Consider the following 25403-nt stretch of genomic DNA (forward strand, 5'->3'; position numbering starts at 1 on the left):
ATTCCATCAGGGGACTTACAGCCTTCATGACTATATTTTGTGTATAAAATTATCATGATGGAATTTGTTTGCTTGTTTGACTTACAGTGGTACCTCGGTTTATGAACACAATTGGTTCCGGAAGTCTGTTCATAAACTGAAGCGTTCATAAACTGAAGCGAACTTTCCCATTGAAAGTAATGGAAAGTGGATTAATCTGTTCCAGACGGTCCGCAGAGTACTTAAACTGAAGCGTTCATAAACTGAAGCGAACTTTCCCATTGAAAGTAATGGAAAGTGGATTAATCCGTTCCAGATGGGTCCGCGGCGTTCGTAAACCGAAGATTCGTAAACCGAGGTGTTCATAAACCGAGGTTCCACTGTATATACCACCCTTCATCTTAAGATCTCAGGACAGTTCACAAGATAAAAATGCACCTTTTTTGTTTGTTTGTTGTACTTCAAGTTGGAGCCCTATGCAAAGGCCTCCATCCTAGGCTCTTCCCACTTATGAGCTTCAGTAACTATACAGGCAATTCAAAAAAGCATTTTTTATCTGTGGTGGGAACTGTAGTGTGCCCAATTTTTGAGACATGTTTATCTTAATAATTCTAAAATAATATAAACAAAAACAATTCCTTCTGTTTGTTTTAGCACAACCTAAGTTACTTATTATAAAATGCACTGAAGTGTTAATAAATGATTACACAGTCATGAATTAATTTGCATTATAGACTTTTCTTATTGGTTCTATTGACCCAGCATTCTTATATTGATCTAATACAACCAGCAGAGTCTGGTTGATGTTGGACAGAATTCAATGTTATATCAGTCACCCTCTGCTTGTGCAACAGGAGTTAGCTTTCCATTATTCAACACACACACCCCAAACTTTTTCAGAGGATCCCTCCAACCCTAAAGAGCAGGTTTTGAGGGAGTGCAAGGTGATGCAGGAGCATGTGAGGTCCTGTTGTGTGACTGAAAAACCATTCCATTTGTGCATCGGCAGCAACATTTACAGCCCATTGGGTTGAACATGCAACTTCAAATACATGTTAAATCATGAACCTTCTGGTTGGTCTCTGGATGAATCACATTCCCTCAGAGTCAGTTTTCTATCCATAATCTGGAAATGTTGTTATGAAAGCCTGCTTCAGGGATTGTGAGGATAGCGGAAATAAATGCTGTATTGTGTTACAATAATTATTCCTTTAAAATTGGTTTAAAAAATTAGTGCAACATACAGGGCCGTCTTAAGCATTTCCCAGCGGGCGGGCGCAGTGCAGCTGCCGTGGGCACAGCTGCGCGGTGGGCCGGCCGGCCAGCGGGTGAGTGCAGCTCACGGCGCCCTCCTGGCGGGCCGGCACCTTGGTGCCCTGCGCCACCCAGCCTGCACGTAGGGCCGGCCCTGGCAACATATATGTAATATCTCCAAGACTGGTGTTGTCATCCATTATGCTTTCACTGAGGCTTCAATACTTTGGCCACCTCATGAGAAGAGAAGACTCCCTGGAAAAGACCCTGATGTTGGGAAAGACTGAGGGCACAAGGAGAAGGGGACGACAGAGGACGAGATGGTTGGACAGTGTTCTCAAAGCTACAAACATGAGTCTGACCAAACTGTGGGAGGCAGTGGAAGACAGGAGTGCCTGGTGTGTTCTGGTCCATGGGGTCACGAAGAGTCGGACACGACTAAACGACTAAACAACAACAACAATTATACAAGGTACAGATTGAGGTCAGGTTTTTCATCAATCTTCCATTTTTCTCCAATAACAAAGGGCTGTTCTTTTAGCTTACTGTACTTTATTGTTCATAATACAGATTCATTATCTTAGAAACACAAATACAAGAGTAATGATAGCTATTGCTTTGAAACAATGTATAATAGCCAAGTATCTGTAGAAGAAACACACGTAGCCGTCAGTGTGGGCTTCCTCGAGGTTTGATTTTGTCCCCCGTGCTGTTTAACATCTACATGAAACCACTGAGTGGGGTCATCAGGAGTTTTGGAGTATGTTGTCAGCTATATGACACACAGCTCTACCTTTACACCTGCAGGTATGGCAGTGGATGTGCTGGAGCATTGTCCTGCCTCAGAAATGGACCGAATGAGAGCCAATAAAGTGAAACTCAATCCAGATAACACTGAAACACTGTGAGTGGGTGGTTCCCTAGATCAGATGGATGAAAAGTTGCCTACTCCCTACACAGCTTGAGAGTACTTCTGGACCCACTGCTGTTGGATGAGGTTCAAGTGGCCTTGGTGACATGCAGTGCCTGCCACTAGATTTGGCTGGTGTCCCATCTGAAACCATATCTGGTTAGGGATAGCATAACTTCTGTCATCTGGGCTCAGGAGATAATAATAATAATAATAATAATAATAATAATAATAATAATAATAATAATATTTATAGCCCGTCCTTCTGGGCGGCTCCCAATCAAATATTAAAAACACAATACAACATTAAACATTAAAAGCTTCCCTAAACCACAGTACCTCAAAGACTGCCTCTTCCATAAGAACCGCCCTAGACCCTGAAATCATCATCTAAGACTCTTTGTGTGCTTCCTCCACAAGAGGTCTGGAGGGTGGCAACATGAAAATGGCCCTTTTCTGCAATGGCTACCAGTTTGTGGAATGCTCTCCCAAGGGAGGCTTACCTGGTGGCTTGGTTACATATCTTTAGATGTCAGACAGAAACATTCCTTATCTCCAAGACATTTGGCTAATTAAATAATCTATGGCCTTTTAAACTGTAGGGAGGTGTTGTTTTTGTTTGTTGCTTTGCTACGTCTTTTGTGTTTTTATATTGTAAACCATCCTGCGATCCTCAGATGAAGCGTGGTGTAGAAATTACTTAATTAATTAATTAATAGCTGCCTTTGGACTTTCAGAAATATGATGATGATGATGATGATGATGATGATGAAGAAGAAGAAGAAGAAGAAGAAATTATTTTACCTGTATTTATACCCCACCCTCCCCAGCCAAGACTAAGTTATATTACACTAGCTACATTTAGCTATTGCAATGTTAGACGAGTAGTTTCTATCACGATTACCTCCAGTAGAAATGCAACAGAAGTGGTAATGTATATGAAGTTTTCATTTTTGGACCATTCCAGAGTACTCTCCGTAATTGAAGACTAACTAGTGTCTGGTTTTATATTCATTAAGACAGAGGGCAGACTTGGTAAAAAAAACAAAAAACAAAACTAGAGAGTGGCCTGGTTACATACATAAATGAGATCAGTTAACCCTTCTTAGAATCATGCCTTTGTGTATTTTCTAAGTTTCTCAGTGTATAGAACACAAGAGTAAAGTTCACTGACAAAATACATAAGACTATTGCCTACAATTGCAATATTCACTGTTGCCCATTTCAATATACATTCAATATACAATATTGTTTTTACAGTTTGTTAGAAAAAGTATCTTTAACATCTGTTTTGTAAAACTATAATGTTCTGTATACGGATCTCCAAAGTATTTCACTGGACAAATTATAATTATAAACTATGATAAGAATAATTATGAAGATTTAGAAATGTAAACTTAACAGTATTTTCAGGTAAGTTAATTACACTTGCAGTTTAGAGAAAAATAGCAATAAATAAAATGATCACACATGGCCTCTCCAATAAAATAAACTTAATGTCAGTCCTACTCCCTGTCCATGCTAGCATAATGGGCTGCATTTCTAATGTTCAATAATATGGGTCATGAGTTTAATCTACCATCACACAAAAAAAACCATTATTAACTAATATTTCCATAGTTTCTCATGCACAATTTTTTTGTAATGTTATTTTGCATTTGTTAAGGAAAATATGTAACCAGAGTGAGAAAAACAAACAAGAACAATAAAACCTTTTCACAGAAGAATTATTAATAAGAAATTAGGAACATGTATTCCTCAAACCAGGGCATAAATTCACAGTCTTTATCATATGTGGTTTTGTTTTGTTTTAATATATAGGCAGTGCTATATGATTCTTGATAACTTTTTTAGGAGTCTGAATACTCATTGTCACTTTCATCTTCTTTTACATAAGGTGAAGTTTCTTCTTTGATACTGACGGCGTTTTCACCTTCCAAGTTTACAGTTCCTTTCAAGTCAGTCCTATTTAAGAGTGCCTCATACTGGTGAAACTTTTCACGATTGCAGCCTTCTGTTACATCTGCTAATGAGGAAGCAGGTTTCTCCGCAACCATATTGTTTCCCTTATCTTTTGAGCTCTGCAATACAGATAAATTATTATTCTGCTCCAGTGTTATCTCACTGAATGCATCATTACTGGCACTATTTTCATGACTGTTGATCTCCTGTGTGCCTACATCAATATTTTCTGTGACATATTTTTTTTTTAAACTTTGATTTTCTTTCAGTGCTGCTGACACAAGTAAACTGAAAGTACTGCCATTCATGAAATCTAAAGTATTGTCAGCGTAGAGCCTGTTAAAAATATTATTTGCAATGTTATTAATGCTGCTGTTCTTCAGGTCTGTGTGATATTTGTAAAGTCCAGTTACATTTTTGCCTTGCCATACGAAATATGGAGTATTTGTTAACAAATGTGACCCCACTTGGTTCTCAACATCGGAGGCTTTTTGGTAAGCACATCCTCTGATCTCCTCATTAGTTGGCTTTATGATGGCTGTCAATATTGGACAATGTTGCCCACAGATAGCATGGAGTTTATCCAGCGAGTCTTGATCTTCACGGCTATTCCCACTTGAATGAGTGTTGCTGATTGGTTGGGTTTGAATTGGCTCATCATTTGAAGGCTGTTCTGCAGGGTGTACCTTATTGTCTGGTAATCTAAATTCTACAGAAGTAAAAGCTGGGGAATTACTTTTCACTTCTGTATAAAATTGCGTGGAACTGTTACATGCTGCCTCAAAAAGCAAGGAGCTACTACACTGGTTGTCTCTGCTTTGTATACTTAAAGTATCAGGAAATGGATCCGAATCAGTGTTATGAGGCATGTTGAAGTAGTTGCATCCATTGTCATATGGCTTAGCCATGTCTTCAAGTTCAGAAGATGATATTTCTTTGAGTGGCGGCCGCAGATTCAGATTCCCAAAATGTGAGTATGGAATTTCATCACTATGATTGTCAAATGCCGTGTCGGCCGAGGTTGTATCTGCATTGCCATACATTCCAGAGTTCTCAGGTGGTGACCTCCTTATTAAATGGTTCTCCTTAAGAAGCCATTTTCCTTTATCAATCAGTACTCCTTCATCTTCGGCAATGTGTTCCCTAGATTGGCAGTGCTGGTTTGTGTATTCCACTGAACAGTCATCATTATAATATGCTTCTTCCCCATTAAGACTAAACTGTGGTGCTGGCAAGGTAGCATTTTCGTTTTCCCACATGTCATTGTTTGCGTTTAAATCTTCTGGGATTTTAGGTGATGCAAATTCATCTGGCCAGGTATGATTCTTTTGACACAGCAAAGGAGCTCCCTCCATTACATCATGACAGGATTCTTCTACAGCATTTCCTTGTAGCGTTTGAGTCAAATATGGAGGATCAAGCTTAGAAGGGGACTTAAAGGAAGCTTCGGCTTTACCATAAAGTCTCTCAATAGTTCTTTTCACATACCCTTTGTTGTACTCTTTTTCATATATTGCTTCATCTACACTTTCATTCGTCAAGTCACTGGAATGCCTAACATTGTCATCACTTTCATCAGTTTCTGGTCGATAATCTGACAAGTCAGAAGTGGCAGGGCTTTTCAGGCATTTTTTGAATTCCAAAGAAGAATTTGAGTAGGATCCACCCTCAAGTTCCTTTACTATCAGTTTTACTCGGGACACCTGTTCCTCTTCTCCTGGAATTTGCTTAGATTCATAACAAAAAGATAATGGTGATGGTGTAGACAATCGTTCTGAAGTCTCCTCACAAGTACCATCTTCCTCCATTTCTTCCCGTACAGAATTTTCTACAATGTCGCCATTTGTGGTATTATCAACAATGGAAGTAAGACACTCACTTGAATTTTCCTTTAACAACACAGAGTTGGTCCAGTTTAACTCTTCTGAGCTCTTTAATTCCTTATCATCTAACTCTGAAGTTTCTAGATCAAACATATGCTCTTTATCATTAAAGGTCATGCTGTCAGTGCTTGACTTAGGTTCTTGTGATATCTCTGATTCTTCATTATTAAATGATGTATCTGTGTTTTTTTCCTGTGTGCCTTGAAATGAGCTATGTTCAAATGAACTATGTTCATTTTCTGTAGGCAGATCCTCATTTGAAGCCAAGCCACAGCTATTCAAGTCAGCATTAATGCAGTTCAAATTTTGCATTGCATCGTGAACATCCAAATCATTTAGATCTGAATTCTCTATTGGTGTACTGCAGTTCTCCTCCTTCTCCTCCTCACTAGACCTCTCCAATTCTCTTGCTAATGCTTCTGCATCAAAAACTTCCTCAGAACTCAACCTATTCTTAAGAATTAAACCCTTGTTGACTTTTCCTTCAACTTCAAAGACTGGTATATGTTTAATTACAACTTGAGAAAAAATTTCTTGGTTGTATGTTGGTTCCTGTTTCTCTGTTTGCATTCCTGTGAATATTAAATGGTTTGCTGTGCAGTCCTGAAGATTGGAGACAGCAGTCTTCAAGTCTTCAGCTTCCTCTTTAATTGCAACTTGTTTCAAATACTGCAGGAGTGTAAATACTTCTGAACAGCTACAGGTAGTTTGTACCATGTCATCTTTATTTATACTGGACAAAGTTTCTTTGAGGTTAAGTAGAAGGAGCCAAGCGAGGAAGAGATTAGAAGAAGATCCAAGAAGGGAGGAAGAAGAAATGTCTGTAATGCCTCCAACATGGTTCTTTTCACCACTGAGCACTGTTGATTTCAGCTGGTGCAGCAACAGACCACTGACACAATCCTTCTGTATATCAGGTCCTAGAAAGTTAGTGGTGCCTTTGGGATTAACCTGGGCAGCAATTTCAGAAATGTACCTTTGATCACTGGTTTCTAACAGAACCTTCTTTTTGTCATTTTCATGTATATTACACATGGATAGTTTATTATTGCTCTGGATATCTGACCGTAATAAATACTTGGCTTCTTCTATTAAACTTGCCTCAGCATCTGTCAAACAGCCAATGTGTACTTCATACAATTTTTTAACTGATTCTTCAACAGTTCCTAGTTCACTGAGGTGATTTAATGCACCATTGGATAGTTTACCTTCACTAATATTTTTATTCTCTGATAGGCACACATTCTTTCCTACTAACTGACTTTCTTTATCTGAAAAAGACTTGACAGACAACTCTTGCATTGTTCTGTTATTTGAATTTATGGGAGGTAAATGCTTTTCAGGCATTGCAGCATTTGGGAATATGTTCTGCAACCAGTTTTGGACATAGCTTTCAAGAGAAGGTTCTGCAATCTCATTTGTCAAGGCTGCATTCCTCAAAGTATCCAATGTTCTAGTCTCATCATCCAACACAGGGACTTTACTACCTGAAGCACTTTCAGGTTTTTTATTCTTTTTTACTTTTTTATGTTTCAGTGATGATTTGTGTGATTTGGCAGAAGTTATCCTCTTTTCTTTTTCAGCCTTAGGACCACTTCCTGTATCAGTCAATGGCTTCCATGAAGCTATGCAACCTGGTGTTTGTTCTGTTACATTAGCTGTGTCACATGTATCTTCTTTAATCTGTTCAATTTCATTTTTGAGGTGATCTTTAACCATTAACCCTTCTGCTTTCAAGTGATGTTTTTTGTCTGATTTGGCTTTTAGCTTAGGCAACTGTTTATTTAGGTTTTGCTTCAGGTTAGATCCTAATTCCTTTTTCTGGGATTTCTTAGAAGCTTGACTATGTAAATCTTCTTTAGGACCTAAGCCTTTATTAGAACCTTCTAAGTTGGCAACAGGCAATGCAAGCACTGTTTTATGAACTGTGATTTGAGTAGAAGAATGTGGTGCACTTTCTCTTGTGATATGCATCTCACAAGTCTTCACATCATTCTCAGGGGTTGCTTCGGCTGATATATCATGCAAGTTCTGTGGAAAAGCTGTGCCTTCTTCCACAATATCAGAGGAAGATTTTCTCTTTTTCTTCTTTTTCTTCTTGTTCTTCTTTTTACTACTGGAAGATGCAGCTTGGCTTCCATCAGAGAGATGAGTTGCTGAGTTCTTGACAGTGATAGAAGAAGATTCTGTTATCTGGGGAGATCTTTGAGCACACTTGCATACTGTTTCACTGCTCCCAGGAGGTGAGTCATGTATGGAAGTTTGAGAAGAATGCAATCCCTTGCACTGGCTGCATATCACCTCCTCACTTCTTGACTGAGATAATTCGGGGTGGCTGTTGACGCAGCCTACTTCCCTTCCAGTTTGATCACTTTGATTAAGCAAAGGCTGTCCAGTTGCATGGGATTTCTTTAGAGAAGATTGAGCATGACTGATGCTAGAATCATAACCAGATGTTAAATTGTTATCTAAGCCTTCCTCTGCAACTGATTTCTCCAAAACGTTCTGTAATGAGCCATCCTCACCAGGCAAGGCATTGGACTTTTTAATTGTGACTTTGTTTGATGTTTCTTCCTCTGTCTGGCTATCCTGAGATTGATTCAGCATATGATTGCTGCAAATTTCACTTAGTTTTGGTGTGGTAACACTTGATGTTTTACTGCTAGAGTGAGTCACCAGGCAATATTCAGATTTGGTATCACCATTGTCCATTTCTTCGCTGTAAGAATACTGTCCAACCATCTTTTTTTGGACTGCTGTGTCAGATACCACAGTTACACTTTCAACCAAGGATTTCTTTTGCTTGACTCTTCTAGGCCCAGGAGTAGGTGGTCTATAAAAAGGTTTGATCTTATCATTCTTTGCCTGGCTCATATCTACGTTCACAGAAGAATTCTGCCAGATGTCATAACTGCTAGCTTCCGTTCCACATGAAACATCTTGACTGATCACTTCTGTGTTGATGGGCTGTAGTGAGACATCATCTTCAGCCCTGTTGAAGTTTTCTGCATTTTTTCCATATGACTCATCTTCTGCAACAACTGCACAGGTGCCAGCGCGGCTAACTGTGGTCGTCCATTTTATAGTTTCCTCTTCTTTTATGTTGAATCGAACTCTCATCTCAACTGTCATGCTGCCATCTTGATTAAGATGAACAGACTTCTCAATGTCATCTTCAGGGGGCACCAAAGAGAAATCTTCCCCAGTATGTGAATGATTTTCTGCCAAGCCTGTGTCAATATTAGGTATGTAAGAAGACTCAGAGTTGTTATCATTAGTGTAGCCTTTAGAAGATGAAGCAGAAAACATCTGTGATCGGGAGCTTGAGTCTATCTGTACACTCACTTTCAAGTAATTTATTGAAAACACCCCAAATGATAAGATTAGATGGAAAGTGCAGAGGACAGTCATCAGAAATAACCATCCAGGGACAGAGGCAGCAGACAGGTAGGAAAGAGACAAGAGAAAACACAAAAAGAAGGTTGTTAGTACAAAAACATTCAGATAAAATAGCATTGGGAAGGGATTCAATTATTTAAAACATTAGTAGTTAATGGTCTGACCCGCTGGTTAAAAGGCTAAAATTTGGAACAATGAAAACCTGTATAGCTTAAATAGTATGAAGAAATGAGATATCTATCCAGACACATCAGCTACTATCACTTAGTATAAATGTTCTTTTTTTAAAAAAAAAGAGCAGCAAAGAATAGACAAATATTTATTAGGCATAGTCTAAAATATTAACAATGACAGACATGGGTGTACCCAGCGCAGGGCAGGGGGGGCAGCTGCCCCCCCTAGAAGCAGGGCCTGCGCACGAGAGCGGCGCTGCCGGCGGGGCTGGTGGGCAGAAGCCTGCTGTTCATGCTTCCTCCCTTGCCTTCCCCCCCATGCCTTAGCCCCGCCCCTTGCCCCCCTAGTTTTGATCCTGGGTACGCCCCTGACGACAGATATTTTGGCCAGAAATAAACCAGGAATTTCAAGTTTTAGCCTTTTAAGATTAAGCAGGTGAGCAGTGTGCATTTCTATGCATGATGACGTGGAAGGAAGTTTCATGATGCCCAATCATGTTTGCTTCTCAATGACTGCATTTACCATCATTTTTGAAAGTTCCAATTGATTTATTTAATTAAACATAATTTATACGCTGCTTTATTGTAAATAGAATAGAAATTGCTTAACCACAGTCTAAACAGGGAGTTCATATGGAAAAATAGCAAGTGTTGCAAGCAACGTTTCCAACCATTCTTCAGACTTTGCCAAGGAGGGAGTTCATGAGTTTTGATACACTCACTCAGAACATCCCTATGCATGCCCTTGTTTTCTTAACTACGTGCATTGTGAATGGTCAATGGATTTTAGAGATTACAGTAAGAGATGGGAATGATTTTTTAAACCGTTCATTAGATTGTGCTTAAAGGGCATTAGGGAACCAGTACAGTTCCTAGAGTGCTGGTGTTACAAGCACGACCACTACCAGGAAAAGAATCGCTGCATAAAACATTGTCTTCAACAATAATGGAATTTAGTCACTTATTGCCTAGACTCACAATCATAAAAGTCTACAAAAACAAATGCATTTGTTAGTCATTGTCAGGGGGACTCCTTACAGGGACCCTCCCCCAGTCATCCTGACCCGCACTTCACCCAGTGACAGCACTAGCAGCGGGTCAGGAGGAGGGAATGAGGAATGGAGCGGGGTGGAGAGAGGGCTCTCAGACGTGTCAGAGCCAAGGCACCGACCCAGCTGGGGAAGGACAGTGCAGTGAGGTGCCAGAGCCTCTGCAACGCTCCAGCCAAAGGACGGGAGAAGGAACACAGGGCCAGGGGGAGGCGCTTTGGGTTGCCCAGGCTTTTATGCTGGCCGAAGAGCCAGAAGCAGTCATTGCCGGGTTCTGAATCGGACTAGACAGTCATGTTTTCTGATATCTCTGCACTGTAAATAATATGCACAATAAAATTCAGAAAGACAGAGCGGACTGGAGCGTCTTTACTCGAGAGTAGCCGCAACAATCCCCTGACAGTCATTAACAGTGCAAGCCTATCAATGTTTACTTAGTAGGAAGTGCTATTGAATTAAGTTACCTGTGTTTACTCCCAGGTAAGTGTGGTTAGGATTGCAGCCTAAGACACTACAGGACTCTTCTCTGTTTTAGTGATGGTCTTTAACAACCCTATTAGCATGTTTCATATATTTTTGCTTGTTTACTTTTATTATTTATTTGAAATACCTATTCTTGTAACCAACAGAATCATTACATGACTTAACATCAGTATGAACCAAAACAAGACAATCATAGAACCAGAAGCAATAAAACAACAGAACCAGGTAAGGACATAAAGACAACAACTAATTATGTTTAAGTGCCCTGAAAAATAGCAGGAGCAACTTGCCATCTGAACTCCACTAGTGGGGGAGCTGGGTGTGTGTCTGTTTCTGTCTCTCTCTGAGGGGGAATTCCATACTCCAGGTGTCACCACTGAGAAGGTAGCCACCCTCACCACCTCAGAGAGCAGGATAATATAAAACGGTCACTGAAGATGATCTAGTTGAATGAGTAAATTGCTGCTGAGACAAAGTTGATTCCTATTTTACATCTGGGATGCTTCCGATATGCGTTGATGCAATGCTAGGATCTTCAGGGTTTTTTACATTTTTTGTTGACTTCTGTCTATGGGTAGATCATAAACCCTACTCAGGCATTCATGTGTGACTTAAAATGAACAGGGCAGGGCCCATGGAGCCAAGCAAGTTCCCTACTCCTGGTTAAGATTCATGTCATGAATCATGAGTTAGGCTATGTACACATGACATTTCAAAAGAGATGTAGATGGTCTTGGAATTTGCGGTGGGTGAGTCCAGACCTGCCCAATGTCACTGGGGGTAAGCATATATTAAGGTTGCAATGACCTCTTTCTTTTTCTGTCACTTGGCACATGTGAAGGGAGGAAAAGGCATGGATAACCTAATCTCCCCTTCCCTCAGGCTCTTTCATTTTCCTCATTTGTGAGGATTTGGCTAGGGAGTCTGTAAATGGTTTAACTGGCCTTTTTTAAAAAAATATATACTGATATCTAGGCAGACTATTCATTTTTGCCATTTCATTTTATAGAATAATAAAAGAGGGAGAAGGAAATTAGAACTGAGAATCATTAAAGACACTTACTTTTTCTACCCTCCGACTTGGCATTTGTTCTGGGGAATACACGACTGGAGACCCCAGGCAGTTTACTAGGTAGTGAATACCGACGAGGATCATAATTAGCTGCTTTAAAGGGTTCTTTCCCTGCAGCTACAACAGCTCCAGAGCAGAGTATTAGAGCTTGAAGGTTGGGTACCTGACAGAGAAACAGCAGACAAGGTTTCTTATTGTGAAAAATAAAATCATCATTCTGTGGTCCAGGATTTTGATTAAAAGCCATGCTTCTATGAGCACTTGACACCTTTAGAAAACCCAAATGAGAGCTGCAACAAAATGAGGCATGGATGGAAAGTCCTGTTCAGTGTTCTAGTCATCCGCCCATGCTAATCCTTTATCCCTTCTCCTCTCTGTTTTTGTTTTTATCTGCCAATCTGTCCCAACTCCAAACAGCATTCTGAGGTCACTTGAAGATGCTCAGTCCTCACTGGGCTGCTATTCGTGTGGCACTTTTTGCCCCTTTTGTTTCACCCCTCCCAAAAATAATTTTCTACTTTCCAAACCTTGAGGTTCCTGAGCATAATATTACCTCTCTTATTTCTTAGTATCCTCATTTTGGCAACATAGCTGTCACAACTCAGTACTTAAATTTGATATTAGTATATAAGGTATTTAAGAAGGCAAAGAAATAGATGTAGCTATCAATATGTCTTCTGTGAAATTTTACAGTCTTAAATAATAAGAAATGTCTGTCTTGTTCCTTGCCACAACAGTTCCATGTTAAAATTTCTATTTGAGAAAGTGGTGTGAAGTATTTCTTTTCTTTTCTTCAGTTTTACTACAAGACTGTCGATCTTGTAAAATTAAAGGTACTCCAGCCATAATTGACTGGGTTTATATCCTGAAAAACAGAAACATCTTGAAGCACTTCATTGGAGTAAATAGGAAAGTCTGCTGCATGAACTCAAGGTGTGCAGAACTGGGATTCTCTGACCATGCCATAGCTTCATAATTGCTTTCTCCTCAACCTTAGATTTCAAATGTCTTTTCAAATTTTAAAACTCTGCATGGTAGCACATAAAAACAATGAGAGGCAAACTGACATGTTACACTCTGATGTATGTTATGAAGCCTCAACTATTTTCTTTAAATAAAAAGAAGCCATGGGAGGCTGTCATTTTAAGTGAAGGAATGGTGGGGAAAGGAGATCTATAACCCTTTCTCTGCCAACGGATTTTCTGTTTCACATTCCCCACCTATCTGCTCAAGAACAAGGCTTCCCAATGTTGCTTTGTTACCCACACTTACATGCTACTGTGGCTTCCCTCTAATACTGGCTTTGTCCCCAAATGAGATGACCCTCCAACATTTCTTGACCCCACCCAGGTGGGTTAGAGAACCTGCTTTTGTGTTTTAATTTTGTTACCCCCCCCCACACACACACACAAAGTGAAAATAAAAGGTTGTGCTGCTTCCTTCAGGGACCTTTAAGCTGTTGGCAGAAAGAGATAGAATAATGCCTCATGAGCAGCCTAAACATAATATGGGGCTTCAAGGGATTATGACATGGCTAGAGCGTGCAGCAAGATTGAGGTCACTCCTGTGGGTGCCCTTAAAAGCTCTTTAGTAAGCAGGACTGTTACATACAGGAAGCTACAGTTTAAGAGAACATTAGGTCTTCATGGATACCAGCACTTAATTTCATCTCACTTCCATCTCCCTGCCATGCCAAGTTTTCCTTTAAGGACAAGACAGTTATTGTGGCTCACAAGGGCACTGAAGCAACATACACCAGCCATTTGAATTTAAAGAGCAGCAGATGTTCTTGACCAGTGTAAGAAACATAAGAAACATTTTAGATAGCATGGTTTTGGTGAAAGCAAGGCCGTATACCTGCAGTAGTACAGGAGCAGCTAACATGATACCCTCCAGATGTTGCTGAATTCCAACCTCCATAAGCCCTAGACAGCATGGCCAATCATCAGAGGTGACGGAAGTTGTAGCCCAACAGCATCTAAAGGATACCACATCCTCCTGCAGTAGAACCTAACGGTCTAATGACTTGTGATGCTAAGTGTGTCACTGCAAATCACTTTTTCTTATGCGAAATGTTATTACAGGCATAGGACCAGTTTTAATTGACAACACAGTACACAGGGATGGGAGTGTAATTCCTTGCCCCCAAGCCACCATTAGGCTTAGGGGAAATGGTCCCATTCGTGCTAATACGAGTCCTGCCCCCAGAACATGGAGATGAATGGTCATTATTCCAAAGCGACAAGCGTTACATCTCCACTCCCTGCACACTGCATTCCCAATTAAAACTGGACTGCCTGTAATTAGTTTTTTTTAAAAAAACCACAAAGTGATTTGGAGCAATGCAATTGGTGCCATATGTAGTGTCTGTTTAGAAAGGTAAACAGAATCATGATCTATCAGAAACTGAGGGAGCCATGGGTTGGAATTTGTATATTTTGTTAAGGTAACTGCTTACCTCCCCCTGCCACATGATCTGGTCTCTGATCTCTGATCTCATAACTTAATAGCTGCACACTGATGGCTGACAATGGGAAGCAGCTCAATTTAAGAAAACATTTTATTTGATAAGATGTTTGATGTGAATGTTCTACCTATCACATCACCTCTGCAATGGCTCATTCATATCATCACTTAATGTTGCAGTTATGTGTAAACCAGCCCTAAGACCACCTGCCCAAAGATAAATATTTCAGAGTATCTTCTTATATTCTTACCTTTCTCCCATCTGTCATGTACAATTTCACAACAGGGTATTGCATTAGCTCACTGATGTGGTCCAGAAAGGCCTCAAAGCTTTGTGTGTTCTTCTTACCCAAGACAACAGTGCGCCGGATTCTTACATTGCCATTTTTGAAAACAAGCAGCTTCTTAGGGTTACTGAGTCTGATGGTGCTTCCTTGCTGGAACACACCACCTTCGCCCTCTCTAGCTAACTGTACAGCTCTACGGCGAGCACTGACTGGCCTGCTGATCTGCCATGGCAATGGCTTCTTACTGGCCTTCTCCAGGTTGATGGGCTTGACTTTCCTCTGTTGGGAACAGATGTATGACTTGCCATCTTCAAGGTCTTCCAAATTATTGACACTGTGTATCCCTCGTGGTGTAGTGATATTTCTCACCCCAAAAGGCAATGGAACTCTCTTCGACAAGTTGTCAAGCAAGGCATCAAATGATTTGAAAGAGCGGCTATTGACCACCATTTTTACCCCATTAAACTGAGGGTCGCCGCTCTTGTAAAAGCAGATCCGTTTGGCCACAACGGGTTCAGTGACATTGAAAGGACGAACAGACAAAGACTGTTCACTCTCTGAAGTATGGGGCTGAATCATTGAGTAGTTGGTTGAAGGCGTTTCACTCATTCTGACAGCAATCTGGAAATAAGGAGGCAGAAGTAAATGCTTGCTTATGATCACAACAATAATGCAGTCCTCATTTCTATAAAGTCACAAAGGAGGTTTTAACAAAAGCAACCAGCAGTAAATCTTGCCAAAAATCAATGGCTTAAATAGGTCCAAGCTGTTATCTCTAAATTCCACAAAGACTGGTAGGATTAAGCTAACAAAGCTTTACTTGCAAATATGTGTAGAATTCTCCCATGTATTTTAACATATCTTATCATTTTGCTGCAACAGAACATTTCACTTAGCAAGGGGTATTTTGTCACACCAGAATAGTAATTAGACTTTTCTGTTGTTGTTTTAATAGCAATGGCAACATTTTCTATTTTTACATTCTAAATGCTTTCATATAAAGGATTTTTTGTTGTTGTTCCAAGGGTGACCCAACCAACGAATCCAGGGCTAAATGTGTCCTTCCAGGCCTTTCTATCTGGCTGTTGGGACTCTTCTAGGTCACACCCCTCATCAACCCTTTTCTGCATCCTCATCAAGTGCTTTTGCCAGGATGAAAGGTGTCCTTGAACTATGATAATGCCTCTTGCTTCCCTGGGTGAAGAGATGTGAGGGTGGTCAGGTTGGAAAGCAAAGAATCCTCTGGCTTTTGCACAGCTGGAATATCATGTACTATATAAACATTGCATCCATTTGTCCAGCCACTTTTTGCCTATGGCCTCCCCTTGGCCTGAAAAATGTTCCCCAGCTCTGAACTAGTCAGACATTGCACCCACACAACATGTTTAAAGTACATTCAACACACACTTAAAGCACATGTCTTCCCCCAAGAAATCCAGGAAACTGCAATTTACCTCTCACAGATCAACTGTTCCCAGCTACCATTCCCATAATTCTTTGAGGGGAGCCATGTGCTTTGAATGTGCCTTGAATATGCTTTAAATGTATGGCGTGGATATGACCAAAAACTGACAAAAGAAACTGGGCACAATGTAGAAAAAATAATTATAGTGTGAGTTTACATTGTTCCCTCTAATTTCAATAGGGTTTGTGCAGGATAACTTTCCGGTGGATTTTGCCTGTGATCCCAGGCATATTCGTGTTGTAGCACTGCAGTCCTACTGATTCTAGCAGGATTTCTCTTCAGTAAACACAGTAGGCTAGACAACAGCACAAACATATTATAAAGTCTCACTGTCAAACCACTCAGTCTGGAGTAGTCACATTCAGCTTAAAATAATCTGGAGTCAAGACTTTAATATTAATTTATTACTTTTTCATTTATATCCCCACTTGACCTGCTGGATTAAGACCATATTAAAAATATGATACTAAAATCCGTAAGATAAGCTTTTAAAATAGAAAGTAAGAAACTGAGAATAAGAGAGAGAAGCTTGCATAAGATTTCCCAGTGAGTACAAGGCTTAACTAAGAGTTCAGCCAGAAAGGAGGCGGGAGAATTTACAGCTTATGTGTTTGAACCAGCTAATTAGAGTTACAAAAACAGATTGTAATAAATGACCTAATTCGTGCTTAGATTGAATGTTTAGAAGGTACCAGAAAAAAACATGGACTAGTAGAGGAAGAATGGGAAACCTAAGGCCCATCATATGTTCTAGTAATTTACGGTATATGTTCAACTATTAAATTCAGAAAGTTGGCTACTCCTTAGAGGCAAAACAACCCTAACCTTCTTCCTGGCTGTTCCCGAGTTGTTGCTGTCTCATAGGCGGGAGGGACCCAGTGCAGAGGCATTACTATTACCAATATCATTGTCATTCTTTTCCTACTATTTCCCAATATGTTGGAGAGATGTTATCGTTGTTACCATCATTTTTTTTTCCTGATTGTTCCCAAGTTATTTTTTGTGAGGAACCCATTTCAGAGGCATCATTATTATCCATTATTATTTCCTTCTGCTTGGCCCACAGCAGGGATTGTTCCCAAGTTGTTTGGGGAGAGGGAGCTCAGCACAAAGGTGGGAATGTTGTTATTATCATCTCCACTTACATCCCTAATTCTGAGAAACTTGTAAATTACATTCAGCCTCAAATATAACAATAGTCTAGGCCAGTGTTGCTCAACAACTATTTGGTGAGATTTTCTCTATGTATTTCTATTCTTCTCTATTCCATAAAGATAGTTTAAAAAAACTACTTGTCAGACAGTATTAAGTGTGTGGCAGACTGTAGTAATTCAAAATTAATCCTGGATTCAGTTATCTTTTATTTTCTAGCTGTAATCTACAGCAGCACACCAGAAATGTAACAAGCAAGACTTAATAGTGTCTGGGAAAGAATAGTTTTTCAAGCATATTTTGTTAACAAAACAACAACCACCATGAATGGGTTTTCCCATATTTGAAACAGTTTAAGTTCCCATCTCTTTTCTTTTTCTGCTCTTTTGGAGGTGGCAGACATTTTGTGCTAGGCCACACTTCTGATGGCAACTATTTTCTAACTGGGGTCCTTGGCACACTCTCAAAATTTCAAATGTTCTCTGGGACTAAAAAAATAATAACAACCACCGAATTATGATGTTGCTTCTGACTACATATCATAGGGGCAACACTTCCATTTCTACCCAATTCCATTATACGGCGACATGGATTTTCTTTCATAATACTTGTTCACAATCATAATAATCAAGCATACCTCTTGAAAAGAGTGCTTGAAATCAACAGCCTTTTCACATAAATAATATACAAAGAAATTGCTGCAACTTCAGCACATGGCATAAATGAATGTGTTTATTACTATAAATAGTTGTCCTTCTTAACTTCAATTAATTATACTAGGATAACTGAGTTTATTGTGTGGCTGAGCCAAAATTTCTCAGCAAATAACTTTCTTTCACTTTTTTTAAACTTATTGTTTGGAACTCTTCCTATCCTGTTGCAGAATTCAGTCATCCTCTGAATTACTCAGTGAAATGACCTCTAATTTTGCCATTCAAATTTTTGGGGGAACAACTGCGGAATTAATTTTAATTTTGTCTAGTATTATTTTAATTTCACTAGAAGAAACAATGACCTATACTCCTTTCATTCCTCTTCTCACAGTCCACCCCTTCCTTAATCCACCAATATGAAACAACAACAGAGTTTAAATAAAGATTAAGTTGGCTGAAATTTCTCAGAACATTTTCTGAGGAAAAGCTGTTGGATAATTTTCTCTTGCCCCTCCCCAAATATATGTGGTGGCTTCCTCTGCCCCATTTTGCCACCCAGAGTTTTTTTTATTGTTGTTGTTTTTGCAGTGGGAGGAGGGGATTGGAGGCTATTTTACCTCAGCCCTAGTTTTTGTACTTACCCAGAATCATAACCTATATGAGATAAAGAATGAGAAAGTTGTCTGAAGCAATCTGGACTTCCTTGCAAGTCAAGTAGCTGATATTTTACTCATGTAACCTTTTCACATTGTTTCCCTTTAGATCTTCTTACATTTTGAAAGGAAACAAACACAGCTATTGCATATTTCTTCTTGACACTTGTTTTCCATGGGAGAACATCCCCAATCACTGAACCTTTGGAGCTGCGGGGTGGGGAATCAAACTTTGATCATCCAAATCTTTGCATGACTACAATAATGCTGCCGTCGGTATTCCCTCATGTAGCAATTCCCTTTGGTTGTGAATCATTTCCAGGGGTGGAACTTCCAGCTCTTGAATTGAGACACCATGATTCAGCCTTCTTTATCACAAAGTTGAAGCTGTTTTTTCTCCTAATAGTCAACCCTTCCAATTATTATGTGTGATCAGCCAAATGGTAAGAAGTTCTTCTTCTTTAAAGTGGCTTAAAATTATTGGTAGGTTCTGGGGTCCCAGCGTTGCAGAGCATATAATTCTGGATCTTCTGGTCCTGTCGCTTTTGCCCCGTATAGTCCGTTATCCATCCCACAGTGGATTCCAGTCCATAGAGAGGCTAGATCAAGTAGAGCTGGCAATCAAGTGAGAGATTTCAATGCAGTATTTTTTTGCAGACACAGAGGGTGGCAATGTTTTGTGCCTATGGAATGAGGCGGCTCTCTTCTTACGGAAATGTTTCTCCAGATGGCAAATGCTTTATCTAATTACTACCAAAGGTATAATAAGATTTGAAGCTTCTACCCTTAATCCGGATTACAGCAAGCCTGCCTTGTTGACTGTAAAGCAGTGGCAGTAACAAGTCTCCTCAGCTGATAGTACATATCACAACAATTCTTAATTAGCTTTCCCCCTTTAAATGTGTTTATTATATATGCTTATGCTGAGCACTGATGAGAACACATTGCTTCAGGCTAGTTTTGCCACCCATTTAAAATAAATAAATGCACAAGACTGATGGGTTAATATACAACGCTCCCTTGGAACAAGTGTGCATTTTTTACACTGCACCCCGGTTTAACCAGCTTATCCTATATAATAATGTCCATGTTGTCCCTGCGTCCAGATGTCCCGTGTGTCCCTGGGTCACTGCGCATGTGCCCCAGGGATACAGGGATTGGACAGCAGAGACTGCGCGCGCGCACTCTCCCCCCACTCTGCCTCCTCCAACCGCCGCTCCCGCCGGGGTGGAGGCCGGCGAAGGCCTCCTCACAACCCTCCCTGGCCGTGAGGAGCGGCGGTTGGAGGAGGCGGGGGGGGGGAGAGTGCGCGCGTCCTTCCTGTCGGCGGCTGGGGGAGAGGAAGGAAGGAGGAGAAAGCGCCGCTTTCTCCTCCTCCGTTCCTGTCCCCCTGCCGCCGACAGTAAGGACGGGTCCCAGGGTTCGGAGAAGCGCTGCGCAAGCGCTTCTCCGAACCCCGGGATGTCTGCTTCCTGTCGGCGGCTGGGAGAGAGGAACGGAGGAGGAGAAAGCAGCGCTTTCTCCTCCTCCGTTCCTGTCCCCCTGCCGCCGACAGTAAGGACAGGTCCCAGGGTTCGGAGAAGCGCTGCGCAAGCGCTTCTCCAAACCCCAGGATGTCTCCTTGCTGTCGGCGGCTGGGAGAGAGGAACGGAGGAGGAGAAAGCAGCGCTTTCTCCTCCTCCGTTCCTGTCCCCCTGCCGCCGACAGCAAGGACAGGTCCCAGGGTTCGGAGAAGCGCTGCACAAGCGCTTCTCCAAACCCCAGGATGTCTCCTTGCTGTCGGCGGCTGGGAGAGAGGAACGGAGGAGGAGAAAGCAGCGCTTTCTCCTCCTCCGTTCCTGTCCCCCTGCCGCCGACAGTAAGGACAGGTCCCAGGGTTCGGAGAAGCGCTGCGCAAGCGCTTCTCCAAACCCCAGGATGTCTCCTTGCTGTCGGCGGCTGGGAGAGAGGAACGGAGGAGGAGAAAGCAGCGCTTTCTCCTCCTCCGTTCCTGTCCCCCTGCCGCCGACAGCAAGGACAGGTCCCAGGGTTCGGAGAAGCGCTGCGCAAGCGCTTCTCCGAACCCCGGGATGTCTGCTTCCTGTCGGCGGCTGGGAGAGAGGAACGGAGGAGGAGAAAGCAGCGCTTTCTCCTCCTCCGTTCCTGTCCCCCTGCCGCCGACAGTAAGGACAGGTCCCAGGGTTCGGAGAAGCGCTGCGCAAGCGCTTCTCCAAACCCCAGGATGTCTCCTTGCTGTCGGCGGCTGGGAGAGAGGAACGGAGGAGGAGAAAGCAGCGCTTTCTCCTCCTCCGTTCCTGTCCCCCTGCCGCCGACAGCAAGGACAGGTCCCAGGGTTCGGAGAAGCGCTGCACAAGCGCTTCTCCAAACCCCAGGATGTCTCCTTGCTGTCGGCGGCTGGGAGAGAGGAACGGAGGAGGAGAAAGCAGCGCTTTCTCCTCCTCCGTTCCTGTCCCCCTGCCGCCGACAGTAAGGACAGGTCCCAGGGTTCGGAGAAGCGCTGCGCAAGCGCTTCTCCAAACCCCAGGATGTCTCCTTGCTGTCGGCGGCTGGGAGAGAGGAACGGAGGAGGAGAAAGCAGCGCTTTCTCCTCCTCCGTTCCTGTCCCCCTGCCGCCGACAGCAAGGACAGGTCCCAGGGTTCGGAGAAGCGCTGCACAAGCGCTTCTCCAAACCCCAGGATGTCTCCTTGCTGTCGGCGGCTGGGAGAGAGGAACGGAGGAGGAGAAAGCAGCGCTTTCTCCTCCTCCGTTCCTGTCCCCCTGCCGCCGACAGTAAGGACAGGTCCCAGGGTTCGGAGAAGCGCTGCGCAAGCGCTTCTCCAAACCCCAGGATGTTCTAGCGCCCGTTATTGAACGGGCTGAAATACACTAGTTACAACAATAATTTAGTGCCCAAAGTACATGTCAGCTGGTATATCTGCACACTGATCACAGCTCAGGCAATCGAGTTTATGTTCTGTTCAGTTCAAAGTTCTTTCTGCTACTGAGTACTATTTCTTAAATTTAATACAAATAATCTCTCCACAGCACCCTTTTAGCAATAAGTGTATGCCTTCTGGGTGAATTTTTAAATATTTGATGGGAAATGGCTCCTTTTTAAGAATCAAGCCTAACAAGTCAGTGCTGCCTGCATATAATCTCTTAATACAATTGTTTGTTTCCTTTTTCCTCCCTCAGGGAAACGGGGGCTTCCAACAATTCTACCACAAAGACATTGATCAGACTGAGACCTCCTTAGCTTGAGCAGGGTTGCTGTGCCACGGACCTTCTGATCATGCCCTGAGAATCAGTGGCTATTCAACATTATTGTTTTCTAACTTGCCTTTTTTATTCTTAATCTGATTATTCAGGCTGGATGTAACGTAAATAAATGAATAAATAAGTGTGAGTAACTTTTTTATTTCCGGTTACAGGTAGGTAGCCGTGTTGGTCTGGGTCGAAGTAAAATAAAAAAATTCCTTCAGTAGCACCTTAAAGACCAACTAAGTAGTTGGTCTTTAAGGTGCTACTGAAGGAATTTTTTTGTTTTTATTTCCGTTTTCTAATAACAGTACAAAACACAACAATGCAATGCAGAGCAGTTGTATGAATCATAGTGATATCAATTTAAAATTTCTTTGGTCCAATCATGTAGAAGAATAAAACATAAACTGCCTATTGAGATATAAATATAATAGGTCTAGGTTCATAAGATAATAAAGATGTACAATTTATCCCAGGAGATGCCTCCATAATGTTCCATATCTAGTATACATTCTGCAGCTATGTTTATCTATCTATCTATCTATCATCTATCATCTACAGGTATATATAATCTGATTTGTACTGCTAATGATTGGATTTAGGTTGTTGTTTTATTATATTTTGTTTTTAAAAAAATATTGTGAGCTGTTTTGAAAAGGCCTTGGTTCTGAGTTGTGCGATCAACTTGTGCACAGCCACATATAAGCTCAGTGCTAGGCAATAAATAAACAGTTTAATTCAAGCCCGGAAATGGCAGGAGAGAGCTAGGAAGCCCTTGTGGCTCATGAGGAGACACTCCCCAGAGCCTAAAGTGGATATCAGTGAGGGTGGAGGAAACCCCAAAGAGACCTGAGGTGCAGCAGGGCTTTGCTTAGGCTGCTCAGCCTCCCTGCTTAACAGCTGATTTGTGTGGTAGTACAGCAGAAGCTCCTGCTTTCCCACACATCCTACTGCCAGCCCCAGAGCTTCAAATCCATATTTTTCAGTCTGAAGTGTGGAGAGAGGAAGAGAGAGTACTGGAGAACAAGGGGAAATGGGTATTTGGAGGCATTTTAGAGGGTGCTCGCACTTGCACACATAAATGGGGGGGGGAGATGACTGTAAAAAAACACAGCTAACAAAAGGAGAAACATTTTGACACTGCTGTGGGGTGCAGGGAGAAGCTGATTGAGAGAGAGCGCATCTCAAGTACAAAAGAAGAGGTGATGTAAGTACTCCCCTGCTTTGTCATTGAAATTCCCCTTTCCCAAAGCTGCTTTTCTAAGAAAAAAATACATGTGTGCCCACATAACATGCACTTAGCCCCTCAATGTCATGGAAATTCAACTGAATGAGAGTTAAGTCCCTGACATCTATGGGATTTTAGAGTATGTCTGCTTTTCTGGATTCTGTTTCAGCCTCACACTGTCCTAGGCTAAATGGGAATGATTTCCTGAGTGCTCGTTTTTTGGCTGAATCATTCAAAGCAGGGGTGCAGCAAATTGGAAGCCCATGGAGCTTTTGAACTAATTTTTTGTGATTTCACCAACCTGTGCCCTTTGAATGACACTTTGTGAAGATTTGCTAGAGAGGACAATGCTTAGCACAATATTTTTATCATTTATGTGTGAGTCACTCTATTAAAATATTAAGTTGCTTCAACAGTTAAATGAATATGACTGGCCTTGTGACACAAGAAAAGTTGATAGTATGCCTGACAATTCCAAGTCCTTTCAACCCCTGAAACCCTGGGAGTTGTTGGTTTTTTTATAAAAAAAATGGACCATTCATTAAGGTATGGAACTAGGAAATTGTTATCCATTTGAAAAGGAAATTATCGCATTAGAGATAGGGCCTGGGTTAAATTTCTCTGAATGTGCCCAGCCTACTTACATCCTTTCCACAAAGGTTTCAGGGGGGAAGTGCTATTATTAACATTTTTGGCCGATAAGATTGAGTTAGCACAGCAGTTTGATCTACATGAACTTTTAATCATGTTAATCCCTTCAGGTTTATGATATTCTCCAAAAGAAAAATGTAATAACCAATAACACAAGGGTAAAGGGAGGGGGAGGGCTATATAGAAGAAGAACAAATACATGGTTGTTACACATACTGTACACTCCACCAGCTCTGCTATGACAGGCCAGCTCCATCAGGCCTCCTCCCCTTTCAACTGTCATCTGGGGGCAGCCATTCATCAGTTTTTTTGCTGGGCCCTACTGTTTGGTGGTGGACATTGTCCCCCTAACCTAAGGGAATGGAATATCCCATTAGAGGGCTCCAGGAGGAGGCGTTTCTGTCCAGATGCCCTGTCATGAACAAATGATTAATGCAAAGATGTGTAAACACTCCACAAACAAATTAGGATCAATGCTCAATAAAAAGGTCATCTGGAGGAGCCCTTGGTTTTGGTCCTAGGTCCTAGAACAGGCATCCCCAAACTGCGACCCTCCAGATGTTTTGGCCTACAACTCCCATGATCCCTAGCTAACAGGACCAGTGGTTGGGGAAGATGGGAATTGTAGTCCAAAACATCTGGAGGGCCGAAGTTTGGGGATGCCTGTCCTAGAATCTTGGTTTTGGCCCTAGGTCATAGAATCATACGATTGTTGAGCTGGAAGGGTTACCAAGATTCATTTAGTCCAACCCCCTGCTATGCAGGATCACAGCTAAGGAATCTCTGACAAGATGGGCACCCAACCTCTGTTTCAAAACCTCCAACGAAGGAGAATCCACTACCTTCTGAGGTACACCATTCCACTGTCAAGCAGCTCTAACTGCCAGAAAGTTCTTCCTCATGTTTAGTTGGAATCTCCTTTCTTATAATTTCACGCCATTGCATCAGGTCCTAACCTCTGGAACAGCACAAAGCAAGTTTGCTCAACCATCCATGTGACAGTCTTTACTTTTCATTCATGACTATTGGCTTGTCCTATGGCACCTGGGTTACCTCAGACTGCTACCCACAGCCCAGGCCTCTCTATGTCACTCTCCTGCTCTTTCCCACAGAGATGTTTGCGGTAGATGGCTTAGCCAGGGTGGGTAGTCCAGCTGGAACAGGAACAGGCTCTGGAATCTTCTTCACCTCTCTCCTCACCATCAACATTCATTACTGTATGTCACTTAAAGTCTTCATGAGAAAAGTGGGGTGGAAGTGTTCTAAATAAATCCTCTTTGCTATGATAACTAAACAAAACCTCCGTGTTCTGCATACTAGATGCTGGCAACAAATTACAAAAATACAAAAATAATAATGATGTCATGCTTATGAGCTTCCAGAGACAACTGGTTTGACTGGTGGAAACAGATGGCTGGAACAGATACATCTTATGTCCCCTAC

General features: G+C 41.7%; 2 protein-coding genes across 7 annotated transcripts in view; both read right to left on the reverse strand.

The window, feature by feature from the left end:
• RP1 (RP1 axonemal microtubule associated) overlaps window positions 1-25403 on the reverse strand; it is a 194812-nt gene that overhangs the window by 154493 nt on the left and 14916 nt on the right. For all 6 annotated transcript variants that reach the window (XM_060277834.1, XM_035125532.2, XM_060277835.1 and 3 more), the window contains 2 exons: window positions 14882-15538; window positions 12156-12327 (listed from right to left, as the gene is read on the reverse strand). In XM_060277834.1, coding sequence (XP_060133817.1) covers window positions 12156-12327; window positions 14882-15526 — 817 coding nt within the window. In that variant the 5' untranslated portion in view covers window positions 15527-15538. The remainder of the gene's footprint in view (window positions 1-12155; window positions 12328-14881; window positions 15539-25403) is intronic.
• On the reverse strand, window positions 2951-9676 carry LOC132592546 (oxygen-regulated protein 1-like). The gene has a single exon (XM_060277836.1). The coding sequence runs from the start codon at window positions 9502-9504 to the stop codon at window positions 3994-3996; it is 5511 nt and encodes a 1836-aa protein (XP_060133819.1). The 5' UTR covers window positions 9505-9676; the 3' UTR covers window positions 2951-3993.

This window comes from Zootoca vivipara, chromosome 8, assembly GCF_963506605.1.
Source record: "Zootoca vivipara chromosome 8, rZooViv1.1, whole genome shotgun sequence".
Classification (NCBI taxonomy): Eukaryota; Metazoa; Chordata; class Lepidosauria; order Squamata; family Lacertidae; genus Zootoca; species Zootoca vivipara.

Coding starts and splice junctions, on each gene's coding strand:
- LOC132592546 (XM_060277836.1), bottom strand. CDS start 9,504: ATGCTATTTTATCTGAATGTTTTTGTACTAACAACCTTCTTTTTGTGT.